This window comes from Arachis duranensis, chromosome 6 (assembly GCF_000817695.3).
Source record: "Arachis duranensis cultivar V14167 chromosome 6, aradu.V14167.gnm2.J7QH, whole genome shotgun sequence".
Classification (NCBI taxonomy): domain Eukaryota; kingdom Viridiplantae; phylum Streptophyta; class Magnoliopsida; order Fabales; family Fabaceae; genus Arachis; species Arachis duranensis.
Window position 1 is genome coordinate 12696408 of NC_029777.3, and position 13870 is coordinate 12710277.

Here is a 13870-nt window from a genome sequence, read left to right on the forward strand (position 1 = left end):
GTTCATATATTATCTTTAATTTTATAATTAGATCTTTATTAGTATAAAAAATATTAGAGTTAACGAAATATTTTTCACAAATTGAAGGCACTCATAATTAAAAATTTAGTTAGATGTTTGACCATCTATTTTTTTAAATGAATATTTTGTTAATTTTAACGTTTTTGATACGGAAAAGAGACTTAATTTCGAAATTAAAATCAGTATAGGAATCAAATTGAAAGAAAAAAATATAAAAACTTAATTATAAATTTGGTAAAACGATAAAGACCAGAATAATTGAACCTTTGTATTTTAATGAGTATTTTACACTAATAATTGGTTTTAGTACAGTATACACCTAATATAGTTTATATTTTTATTGTAATTAAAGAATTTTTTTATAAAATTTTTATACTATTAAATGTTTAAGTTACAGTAACCAACATTATTTAATTTGCTAGCAAAATCCTAATCTCCATGATAAATCTAAAATGATTAGAAGTAGATTCAGCAATTAAATGATTAGATTGATGAAAAGTTATTATAGTGACGTAATAACTTGAGGTTGGAATCCAATGTCATTGGTTGAAGATTGTTTTTGAATTGAAAGTCTTAATTTGAAAAAGGACAATAATTACATAAATGTAGTACTATATATATAAGGAGGTATTGAATAAGAAGAACAATTAAGAGGGCTACCCAATTTTAGGAGGTGCTGGATGTAGGTCTTTATGGTTTTGCAAGTACTCTTATTCGTATTCTTATGAATTGGACCATCAATTATGAATTAACGTAACATGTCAATGCAAATGTTTTGGTCCAGTATATAGTGGACGCTATCATTTTTCATGTGATACCCACCTAAAGAAAATTAAGGAGATGAAATTTATATTATTCATTAACTACTTTCTGCACGCACCATATATATCAGATATATATGGATAATAATTAATAATAACAAGCCAGAAACTTGAACACTACTACTGGCTATGAAATATGACTTAGTAATAAGAAGGCAGAAACTATTGAACTGGAAAATCTTAAATATGGTGGTGATGATGGTGGTTGTGGTTGTTGCGGCAGTGATAGCGACATGTGAGAGGAGGTATATATGGTTTAGATTGTGAGGATGGTAAGAATAGAAGAACAGAATATATATAACATAGCTAATTTAAAAGACTTGTCAACAAAGCAACAACTGTCACATTTTGAATGTGTTATATGTTATGATGCATGGACATGGAATACGACATAACACGCGATATGCAGATATACGAATTTGAAATTTTTATGAAATATAGGGACATAGAATATATATAAAATATAAAATATTTTTTAGATAAATTGTAATAATATTTTAATATTTTATTGATATTAAAATATAAATTAATTTTTTAATTATTTTTAATGTTTTATAATTATATAAAATATTTAAAATATTTTTTATTTTAATAATTTATAATATATATTATTTCTAAACTCATTTTAAGAATACATGTTAAGAATAAGACTAGACACGTTGACATGTAATGATATTCAGGTGTGTCCAAGGATATTCTAAGAATAATTTTAATTTTTTATTAAGAAACGGTTTGACACAGAAAATACGCATGTCAGATGAGTGTCGATAAATGTCGTATCTGAAATGTGTCTGATATACATGCTCGGCAAATTAAAGAAGTGTCTCTACTTCATAAGTTATATGATATTTAATAATCGACTATATTAGGTGTACATTAAAATTAGTCACTACTATAAAATACATGCTAGAATATAAAATATATATTGAAATAAACTAAATAATACATATATTTATACACAAAATATATGGTGATTGATTTTGATAACTAATTTTAATGTATAAATAATATTTTTGCTTAATAATAGAATAGTAGCAGTTAATAAAGGACATCAATATGAAGCTAACAAATCTGAATTTATGCATGTGCTCGAAGAAAAAGGGAAAAAAAAGAGAGAAAGTGAGATACACCTACTATTGGTTCAATGCTATATTTTTCTGGTCCAAATGTCCTTCGTTCTGCCACTATCTGGTCCAATTTTTCCGAAGCTATAGTACACATATCAAAAAGCTCACATAGTCTTGGATTATATTTCAATTTACTTGACTAATGTTTATCATCACAGATTAATAATTTGTTCAAATAATGTAAGATAGACAATATATGTAGGCAGTCCCATTCATGTATATATGTCAACCTCTTGAGGAATCTGTTTAAAAGAAAAAGCCAAAAGGTTTGGGCAAACACAGGGCTTCAATAAACTGGATTATTTTTGTGGGGAGATTATCTCTGTTAACATATAATGCATCAAATCCCGCCTTTGCAACCTATTGGCCAACGATAAACCTTTAAATGGAATTCAATACCGCGACGGATTAATCCTTAACTTGTCGGATTGAGGGATACGTAGGAAACAAAAAAAAAACATATAATGCATCATTATAAATAGGATAGATATTTAGAGGACATTATTATTTTGTCTTCAAAGATTTAAATTCTGACAAATTTTAAAGAAAGAAATGTCATTTTGATTTTTAAAATAATTTTAATTTAACAAAATATTCCATTTTTATAATAAATGGTGGAGATCCCATATATTTGATCTAATTTTTTTTTAGAGGAGATATATATACATTTTTTTTTAAATTCGATCTCTAAAGCTCTTTTTAATTTCAACTTTCTTTTAAATTTTTTCCATTCACATAAAAAAATCCAAAATAATTTCAGTTAACCTAAACTCATCAAATTTAGAAGGTGAAAATATATTATTCTTTTAACTAAGTTTGCAAAAAATGCATCGAAACTTTATATTTAGATTATTTTTTGAGTATATCCTATATTTTGGAATACCAAATGTCATTTATTTTCTTAAAAAATGGAATATTTTTAGGAGGCCAAAATAATTGTTCAATCATATATTTATTTATTTATTTATTTTTTAGTAGATGAATTTGATAATTCTCAATTTTAGGTTACACACTCATACACACTACAATCACACACATATGATATCGTCTCGATAGTAGAAAAAGAAACTTGTGTCACTTGAACTAAGGCTCATTGGCCAATCATATATTTATTTATTACATTAAACAGTTGAATGGTTTAACGTTCCCAAAGTGTTTTTTTTTTTGGTAGTGTGGAAGGGCTGGGGGAGGAGGGGAGAGCAGGTGTTAAAGACAGGGTCTTACCCCAAATTTCTTGGGCTTTTACTATGACCCAAATATCAAGATATACCCAACAGATAGAAAAGAAATAGAAGTGGCATAAAGTCCAAAACCATACAAAACATGACCCAAAGAAAAAAACTTATGAAACTTAATTAAAAGAAATAATATTTATTGTCAAAAAAAAATTTAACCAATTTAAGTTGGTCTAGTAGTTTAAATAAGTGCTGAAGAATAAATTCATATTATACATAAAATAATCCATTGACCAATATCAAACCCTTAAAAAAACTTTAAATTCACGGTAGATTAATTCTTAATACTTAACTTGTCAAATTAAAAAATATCTTGAAAAAAAAATCTTTTTATTTTGGTGTCTTCATTGTTCAATGCTTCATATGGAGTAAAACACTGAATTGAACAGGCACGCACTAACCATGAACATAATTGAATATTCGAAAGCACACTCCATTATATTATTCATGTATGTACAAAGTACTTCTTCATCATGCTACCCACCATTTCAATGGTCCATTGGTACATGCCCCTGCCACGCACTATTCATGAGGTTGAAAATATTAGGAGCCGAATATTTTAGTTTAAAAAAGTGAAAAGTTAACTTAATGTTGGTTAAAATTGTATGTCAATCCCCCAATATTCTTCTAATAATATAAAAGCAAAAAGGACATGTGAATATGTGATGTGATAAAAGATTGTATAAATCAGTAACATGAAAATAAAATAAAGACACTTTATCTAAAATTAAAGATAAAATAAAATCGGATTATTTTTGTATTTTTAAATTTTATAAATAAAAGACACTTTTTACAATCCCAGTGTTATAAAGATGGTCATAGTGCAGCAGCGCAATGCTCCCTTATAGGTTCTAATTTTTCCGAGTAGTACTTGTGTTACATATGCAACGACCTTGACTTTTTTTTATTATGGCTCCAATAACTAATGTTTATTACTTTTGAGGAAGCATGTACCTCATGGTTGTGACTTGTGAATCATAATTTGGTACTTTGACTTCTAGTTCTGAACCATCCCGTGCTCCACCGTTCATAAACTATATTTTATTTGATTCAATTTAAATTCTTTAAATTTAACAATACATAAAATAACTTTTAAAATTACAAAAATAACGTAATTGAATCTGAGACAGAGCACGGTGAAAAAGTCTTTCCATGATGATTCTTGTTTTAAATTCCAACCACTCAACACTCAACAATGTGATGTGGGAGGGAGTTTACTAATCCATTAATTCCTTGACAAACTGTGTTGCAGCGAAAGTGCGAAATTAGCTAATCCAGTATGGACCAACAGCCCAATTAACTTCTTTTCAGATAAATAAATTAAACAAATTTAAGGGAAGTATGCTCGAGTGGTCAGTTCACTCGTTCGCTTAATTAAGTGTCGGGAGTTCGAATTTCGCATTGGTCAACAGTAGACCCTTAAATGGAGTTCCGATCCGCAACGGATTAGTTTTTGACCTGTCAGATTGGGGGATACCGTGGGTAACCAAAGATTAAGGTCTAGGTTCCATTGTTGCATTCTCACCTTAAAGTCGCGGGTCTATAAATACAAGTAACATTAGTTTCAAAGTAATTAAAGAAGTTATATATGGCCACAAAGAGTAGTGGACAACAACTATATAGAAATTGCTATGGAATTATATATATATTGGGCACCAAGACAAAGTCTCTTTTATTCTTATATCACTTTATCGTGGTTTGGTTATTTTCAGTTGAACAGTGTGTGTACCATATTTAAAGTGATTCTGATTTAACATCCAATAATGAAAGGGATAAATATCTTATACAACACTATTAGACCATGCAATGTTACATTAGATTGATACAAAACAATTATTTCAGACCTAATTGATGATGAGTCAATTAAAAGGCAACAGCAAATTGAATAAACTTAAAAAGTAAAAAGAAAAAGAAGAAAGAACAAAAAGGACAGAATATAATAAATAGAATCTCTTATCCCAAAGAAGAAGGCAAGTAGCGAAAGTTGTTCTGTTCTTTACACCGAAAGAAGCAAAGAAAATGGAAGGGTCAATAATGGAACACGTAGACATTGTACTCGACAATGGCGTCCCCTGAAGTGATATTGATCCAGTGAGTTTTGGCCTGAGCATAGCCATGGGCGAATCGGAAAAGCCCGCTGCCACCAACGATGGGCATCTCCCTGATGGTGTGAAGCACCGCGTTCCGACCAAGCAAGCTTAGCGTGCTGCCATTGTATTTGTCTTCCGAGAACTCCAAGTTCATCACCATCAGCAACCCCATGTCGTTCTGCGAAGCAGAGGCGTAGATTCCCTGGGCTTTTCCCACCAGCTTGGAGCTGGGCTCGGGCCCCACTGTCAAGGGGTCGTCGATCATGACCACCGCTCCGAAGAGGGTGGGGGAATGCTTTGTCACTTGGGCCTCGGCCACCCTTATGGCGGTGGGCTTTGGGCCGCTGACAATGTCGTGGAAATAGAAATGGAGGTGGCTGAGCTTCTCTTTGCGGAGGCCCAGAGATGTGGGAGAGATGGTTCGATAGAAGCGAGGTTGTTTGGCTGTTACATAGGACGAGAAGAGGAAGAAGAGGACGGTGAGTGTGGAGAAGAAGGTTAAGGTTTTAGCCATGGTGATGGTGATGGTTGTTAATTGTTATTAATATTATAATAATAATAATAATAATGGGTGTGACTTGTGATTTGTGTGTTGTGAGAAGACAAGGTAAAGGATTGCATGTATTTATAGTGATTTATACGGTACAGTTCTACTGTGACAATGTGAACATTGTGATTTCCTTGTAAATGGAGATCCAAACTTTATTGACTCGCTTCTTTTTTGTTTCCAGAATTTCCTTCTCTTTTTTTTTTGTTTATTTTTTTAGTAACTACAGTCTACATACCAGTGAACACGTTTGCCAAGAAAATCAGTAAATATATGTCTGTTTTCCTAAAATTTATTGTTGTATTATTTTCGATTATAAAAAAATGGTGTATTTAATTTAGTACGAAAGTAATTATAAATGAAAGAATTTTATTTGTATATTTAATTTTTTTAATATTAAAATATAAATTAGAAGGTTAAATTTGTGAAAAAGTTCACAAATTGAAAGATAAATTTTGTGTTAATTCACAAATCAAAAAATAAATTTTATATTTTAAAAATTAAAAAATTAAAATTCACAAATTAAAATGTCAATTTTGTGATGTGCATATAAAAAAAAATCCACCAAATTTTACACATTATTAAAAAATATTAACATAAATTAAATATCGAAATTAAAAAGCGTAAATATACCTTGCTCATTTCGTTAAAGAAAAAAACCCAACTAAGATTCTAAGAACCTAAAGGCTAGCTAAAGCCTCAAAAAGTGATAAAGTAACAAATAAATAAAATAAATGGTTGTCCATATTTAGTTTAATAATTAATATGCGTGTCTACTTAATAAGGATTTTTCATGTTTAGACTGACTGTTAGTTATAGCATATTTATTGTTATATGAGATTTTTTTTAACAATTAAAAAATCAATATGTATGTTACATACATGCATCCATGACTTTGTTTTTATGTGGATTAATTTTTTTTATTGGAATATATGTGGATTAATATTTTCTAAAGGGTAATGCTATTTAATGTTTTTGGCCAGTTAACAATATTTAAAAATATAAATTCAAAATATAGAATTAAACTATTAAATTAAAGGTGTTAGATTATTGATTAAAAGTATTAGCCTGTATAAATTAAAAATGATGGTATTTAAGTTTTTTCCTTTTTTAAATAATTATTAGTTTTGAATATACATGCATGTTTTCGTGTGACATGTTTATTTTAAATGAAATAGAATTATTATTATATCTATTATTCATATTTTGTTTAATGTTTATTAATATGCTTCATCTGATTTATACGTTTATATTATTTCGTAAAATAAAAAAAAAAAGTGTTAAAATAAACATGTTTACTGATATGATTTTTTCATATTTAGTCTGAAGGTGGAAGGGTTCGGGAGAGAATAATAGAATGAAATGCAACTATAGCATCATGGTATACTGAATTGTATTGTTTACCCAAATACACAGAGAGCTATTTACAGAAGCTCTAAAGTAATTCTGTTATAACAGAATCATTACAACTAACCGAACATATCAAGATGTTAGCCAATTAATCTTGAGTCTTAATTAATAAGTAACTTTAACTATCTCTAATTTGTTGCTACGGTTCTCACTATAATGGTCATTACTTCTCTTATTAAAAGAATATAAAATATTTTGTTGTTATTGTGTTTGAGACATGGATTTATTACCATTTGTGAAAGTGAACAATTATTAATGGAAAAAAATACTATGTGTTCTTTAAAATTCAGCCTTCAATCACTCTTTTAATTTAAATAAAATTATTTAATTAAATTTTAATTAAAATATATTCCTAGTTTATAACTATACATGGTGATAATTAAAATTAATTTAAATTTTAAATATTCAAATTTTTTTAATTTTCTACTCATTTTATAAAGTAATTATTTTTTATTATTTTTTATTTTTTTGTACGTTTCCCTTTCTCTTTCATAATTTCTTTTTTTCTCTCTCTTGTTCTTCACAATTTTTTTTATAGGAGTATTACTCCTCTATAGGTAAATTTATTATTTTATGTTTAATATTTTATTATTAGATGAGTCAGTACTATTTTATTCCTATTTTGAGTGACTTGCATACTAACTCAAAACTTATTCATTATCATTGTCGAATGAAATTTTACTAAGATTATATCAACATTTGAATTAAACAATAATTAGTATATGCATCAATATTCTTTTCTTCTTCTTTACTTTCTTTTTTCTTTTTTTCTTTTATTTTTTTAATCTTTATCTCTAAGATGATTAGAGAAGGCCACCAATATAAAATAATTAGACCAAATTAAAGATAAATAAAGGAACAATTATAGGTATTCGGGAGAAAAAAGATAACAAATAAAAATTTAATAAAGATTTATAGTGATGGTTTTAAAGTGGCTAAGAGAAGGGGGGTTGAATCTTAGCCCCTTTTTTCACTTAATAACAATTGCTGGTCTTTGAAACAACTTCTTGAGACTTTTTTATTTTTGTCTCGTACCCAACCACGAGACTTTTTCTTTTTATCTCGTAACCTGGCACGAGATATTTTTCAGTTTTATCTCCTGTGCAGCAGAAACAGAAATGGAGTAGAAGAGAGAGAATTACACCAAGATATATCCTGGTTCAGCTGTTAAGTGCAATGTAGCCTACATCTAGTCTCCATCACAACAATAATGGAATTTCATTATAATTATCTTTGATTACAAACACCAATTCTCCCTAGGAACTACCCTTCCTATCCGGGACAAGTCCAGAGTCTAAACCCAATCCTGAACTTGACTTGGTTACAGCCAAGCTTTCAACTGCTAAGTGCTAACCCAACTTGTAAGGGGATTCTCATAGAATCATGAAACACAACATAGATGTACAAATGACCTCTAAAGACATCTATGGCTTTTTCTTTTAATTTTGCACACTTTGCCACTTTTTGCTCTATGGCTTTTTCTTACAAGTCTCACTGTTTGCCTTTTTTCATGAGACTCAAGACAGATAAAATTAAACAAAAAAAATTCAAAACAGATTACATTGAAAGAGAAAAACTTCTGTTAGCTTAGGTAGCTATGTGAACATTGTGCCTTGCACTCTCACTCCTTACTTCGAGTCCTGGTTGTTCTCCCTTATTTATAAAAGAAGAAGCCTCCATGGTTGAAACCAAAAACCAAGCTAAACTTCTTCTTCTTCAAGCAAAACCGGTTCGGCCAGAGAGAGAGGAGAGGAAACCGAATGCATTAACCAACATGCAATTACCTCTAGTTCTTCCTTGGTCATCAATAATTATCAATCCAAGCCATCCATCTTGCCTTGCACTCCAAGAAGGACTCCTAGCTCTTGATGCTTCATGATGCATGACAGCTTCTCCTGCTCCAACTTTTGCCTCCTCCATCACGTAGCCACTGTAGCTACCTCCTGTGGTGGTTGAGTAAAGTCAGAGACAAGCCATCCCTCTAAGGATCTTCTCATTACTGACCGAAATCTTCTTCATCCATTTTTAGGTATGAAGAGCTTAAGGTTACTTCACCAAATCTTACCATTCTTGGTGAATATCTCAGCCACAACATACTTTTTGTTTTCTTTTTCTTGCCATCATTACAATGGTCTTGTTGCTTGTTTCTTCTTCCTTTCGGTAGCTAGGCATAGCTTCCATGGTTTCCTCTGTGATATGACCGAAGAAGAAGAGAGATGAGAGTGAAAAAAGAGAAACTTGAATAATGAATGTGATAAAGTAAATTAAGTTTTCCACTTCCGTTGCTATAGATAGCGTGTAGCATTGATGATGTCCATCAAATCAAGTGCTAAACCTCTCTCATATTTTCAATGCAAGTTAATTCAAGTCAATTGAATTTGAAATCAATCACAACTTGAAAAATGGGATCCGTTGGAAGCAGTGGAACTTTGCTTTCTTTGCTTAATGATTTCGGACCAAGCTTTGGTCTATTTGGCAAAGATTTTAATTGGGCTTGTAGCAATAACAGTTCAAACTGGCCCAACTAATAAAACACTTCAGCCAACATTCATATGACAATATTGCACAAGGCTGGAATTTTGATTTCATTGGACTTATGTTCTTTTCTTTTCTTTTCGGTCCAACAAAAACCTGCACAAACAAAATTATTAATTAAGCAAGTATGAATTAAGATCCAATTAATAATTTTGTGATTTATTGTTTTAATAATATTTGTTCATTATCAAATTAAATTTAGAGTTCTCCAAACTCATCATATAATTTTCAACAAACTTTTTTTATTATTAGTTGGATTTTTTCATTACTTATTTGAACATTAATACTTTTAAAATTATTTAAATGTATATTGGTAAAAATTAATTTTTTCTTCAATTATAACACATCTAAAATTATTAAATTAAATAGAAAATATTTTTGAAACACATCAAAAATCATAAATCTAAGATTTAAATTTAAACATTAAAAATAAAATTAATTTTTTATATGTTATTCGATAAAAATTCATCTAATATTTCTCTTTTTTTAATATTTAGATTTTTTCGTTACTTATTTAAATATTAACGCTTTTAAAATTATTAAAATGTATGTTAGTAAAAATTCATTTTTTTTTCAATTGTAACACATCTAAAATTACTAAGTGATACATAAAATATTTTTAAAACACATCCAAAATTATAAATCAGAAATTTAAATTTAAACATTAAATATAAAATTAATTTTTTATATCTTATTCGATAAAACCTCATCTAATATTTCTTATTTTTTAATTATTTGTTGGATTTTATCGTTACTTATTTGAATATTAACACTTTTAAAATTATTAAAATGTATATTTGTAAAAATTGGTTATTTTTTCAATTATTACACATCTAAAATTATTGACTTATATACAAAATATGTTTAAAACACATTCAAAATCATAAATCTAAAATTTAAATTTAAACGTTAAAAATAAAACTAATTTTTATATCTTATTCGATAAAAACGTATCTAATATTTTTTATTTTTTATTAACATTTTAAAAATTATTAAAATGAATAATTAAGCTAGATTTTTTTCATCTTATTCAATAAAAGTATATCTAACATATTAGTTCAAAATATGATCTCTTTTAGAAATTTCATATGTGCGGGTCAATAATTAAAACCCTTAAAATTTATTTTTTGAATTTTAAAATTAAAATCTTAAATTTTACTGAATTTAATTTTTAAATGTATATTTAAATGATAATCAGTTAATAATTAAAAATACTAAAACTGAAATAGAAATTAGAAATTTTAAATTTTAAATTTCAGTTTTATTTAGCTTATATTTTAAATGTGTATTTAATTTTAAAAAGACACTAAATCTATTTAGATGTATTTATTTCAATTTTTTTAAGTACTGATTATTAATTTAGGGAGTCACTCATATAAAGATACCTAAAACATCTTTTATTAAATATATTTTTAGTAATTAAAATTTAACATATGTAATCAATTAAATTGTATTATTTTTGTCAAAATTAAACTGAATAAATCGGTGAACTAATTTATCGATTTTCAGTCAAATCGATTTGTCTAATCTAATTTTAATAAAAATAACATAATTTAATTGATTATATATATATATATATAATTTTAATTGTTAAAAAAAATTTTTTAACCTGTTTAAAAAAAGTTATTTTAAACGTCTTTGAGTGATTTTTGTTAACTTATTAGTGTGTTTGAGTTAGATTAGGTCTCATATACACATTACATACAATTTAGATTAGAGATACAACAATTATACAATATAAGTGATAAATAATGCTTGTACGAAATTACGGATAACAAAATTGTACTTAGAACAGTCAATATTTTCCCTTTCTTCTTTTAATCTATGTCCATTTACTAATTTGTATATATGACAGAACCAAATTAAAATATTAACCCAATTTGTAAATTAAAAAAAAAAATCAGATTAGAGTAAAATTAAAACAGAAGAGTACTAAAAAGGAATTAGAAAATTAAAATTAAGAATTTTGGAAAGGAAAAGGGTTCTTTTAGCTTAATTAACTTGACACTTTTATTATTAATAAGTAGCATGTTCAGTAATCACATCTTACTTATAACCACATTATTGGAAGCATAGCCATTGTAACCACCTTTTACAAATAATCATCTTCTACATCAAATTTTCTTTTTCTCCTTTCCATTCACATACAACTCTCTTATTCCATGAAAGTTTAAAGATAGGTAAATTCGAATTCACGACTTTTACATAAATATAAAAAAATTTTGTTATTTGAAGTCTAGCCCGTTAGTGTATGTGGACTTATTTTTATTTAATAATGCAAAACGTAGACATTATATTCGACAATAGCATCGCCGGAGGTGGTGTTAAGCCAGAAAGTCTTGGCCTGAGCGTATCCACGTGCAAATCGGAATACCCCGCTCCCTCCCACGATCGACATCTCCCTCACGCCGGAAAACACCGCATTCCTCCCCAACAAACTCACTGTGCTCCCATTGTACTTCCCTTCCATGAATGCAAAGTTTAACACCGCTATTCTAATATTTGAGTTAATTATAAAGATAAAATTTATTTAACTAAAATAATATAATTTGAATAGATAATAAAAAGTTCAATAATTTGTAAGTATAAAAAATTTTTTAGTTTTTATTAAAAATAAATTATTTATCATTTTTTAAATTTTAAAAAATGAGAATAAGTTAAAAAAAATTAGTCTTTATTTATATGGTTTAGTACATATTATATATTTTTGTGAGTACTGTACTCTTATTATATGTATAATTATCTTTTTAAAAATTATTTTGTGAAATTATGAATTAAATTTTTTATTTTTACTATTATTTAATTGGTATATTCCATTAATTAATTATTTTACAATTATTTTCAGTTATAAAAAAATTAATACTAATTAATTTATGAGTCACTTGTATAAAAGTTTGAAATTTTATTAAGTAACAAAGAAATTAATTTATAAAATTTCTTATAACAATTTTATCTGATAATTAATTTGTCTAATGTAATAAAATTTTAGTAACTAATTTAGTAATTAAAATTTATTAAACATTAAAATTTTCAGGTAAAAATATTTACAAAATTTACTTAATGTATAACTCTTATTATATTGTTTCATGTATAATAGGTAAATAATTAAATAATAGTATATTGTTTAAATCATCAACTATCAACTGCATGAAATGAGAGATTGTGATGGTCATATATTTATTAAAGTAGTTTTTTGGTTATTTATTGTTATTGTAATAAAAATTAAAGATAAAAATATTACAAAATCAAAATTTAAATTTAAATTTTTTATTATATTTGATCATTAAAAAATAAATAAATAACTATTGTATTAAAAATAAAATAATTTAAGGTATATTTAGTTGATAATAAACAGTAGGATGAAAGAAATATTCTTAAGATTAAAGAAAGTTAAAAGACAATTTAAATAACATTGGTCAAGCTGAATTTTTAAAATTTAAAATTTTAATATGCGCTTAACTTCTGAAGTAGTTTTTGGCGGAAAGTTAAAATAATCACGGACAAATTTTAATATAACTTCCCATCATTCACGTTGTCTTTTAACTCCTACTTTTCTGCAGCACCTTAAAAGCACTCTCTTTAACCACACTATATGAACCCTATCATATGACAGGGTATCCTCCAAACTCAAAATACCAATTTTTTCTTTGTTATTTGTTAGTTTTTTTAGTAGATTTTTTCGTGAAGCAAAAACATAATAATTCAAAAGAGACCCTTTTAGCAGAACTACGATAACACAGAATATCAACAACAATGAAGAATTTGCAGAAGGTTTGGGTGAAATAAGTCTCAACCAACTGTACCTACCAGAAAAGATTATAATGATCCTTTAGTTGTGAATGTCAAAGGTATATGAAATTTCAATTTTTTTTACGTGATTTTTTGAATTCTAATATTTAGTTTATTTTTTTTATTCAATTTTATATTCATTGCAGACACTTCTATGGGAGAAATTACAACTGTCGAAAGGACGACAATTCAAGTTTGGCATTTGAAAATGGATGAAAAAGACATTATGGAACTTGATGGGCATGGACAAAATCGAGATAATGACGTAAATTTATTGATACGATTTCTGGGTGTA

General features: G+C 27.4%; 2 protein-coding genes across 2 annotated transcripts in view; both read right to left on the reverse strand.

Moving 5' to 3' along the window:
- Window positions 1-5067: 5067 nt before the first annotated feature.
- On the reverse strand, window positions 5068-5908 carry LOC107492867 (pterocarpan synthase 1). Its single transcript, XM_016113916.3, has one exon. The coding sequence runs from the start codon at window positions 5806-5808 to the stop codon at window positions 5233-5235; it is 576 nt and encodes a 191-aa protein (XP_015969402.1). The 5' UTR covers window positions 5809-5908; the 3' UTR covers window positions 5068-5232.
- A 6147-nt stretch (window positions 5909-12055) lies between these two features.
- Window positions 12056-13870, reverse strand: part of LOC107492753 (dirigent protein 22-like) — a 3162-nt gene continuing 1347 nt past the window's right edge. The window contains exon 2 of the mRNA XM_016113810.3: window positions 12056-12281. Within this exon, the coding sequence (XP_015969296.1) occupies window positions 12056-12281 (226 nt within the window). The remainder of the gene's footprint in view (window positions 12282-13870) is intronic.

Excerpts from the sequence above, each read along its gene's own strand:
- LOC107492867 (XM_016113916.3), bottom strand. The coding sequence starts at position 5,808 with ATGGCTAAAACCTTAACCTTCTTCTCCACACTCACCGTCCTCTTCTTC.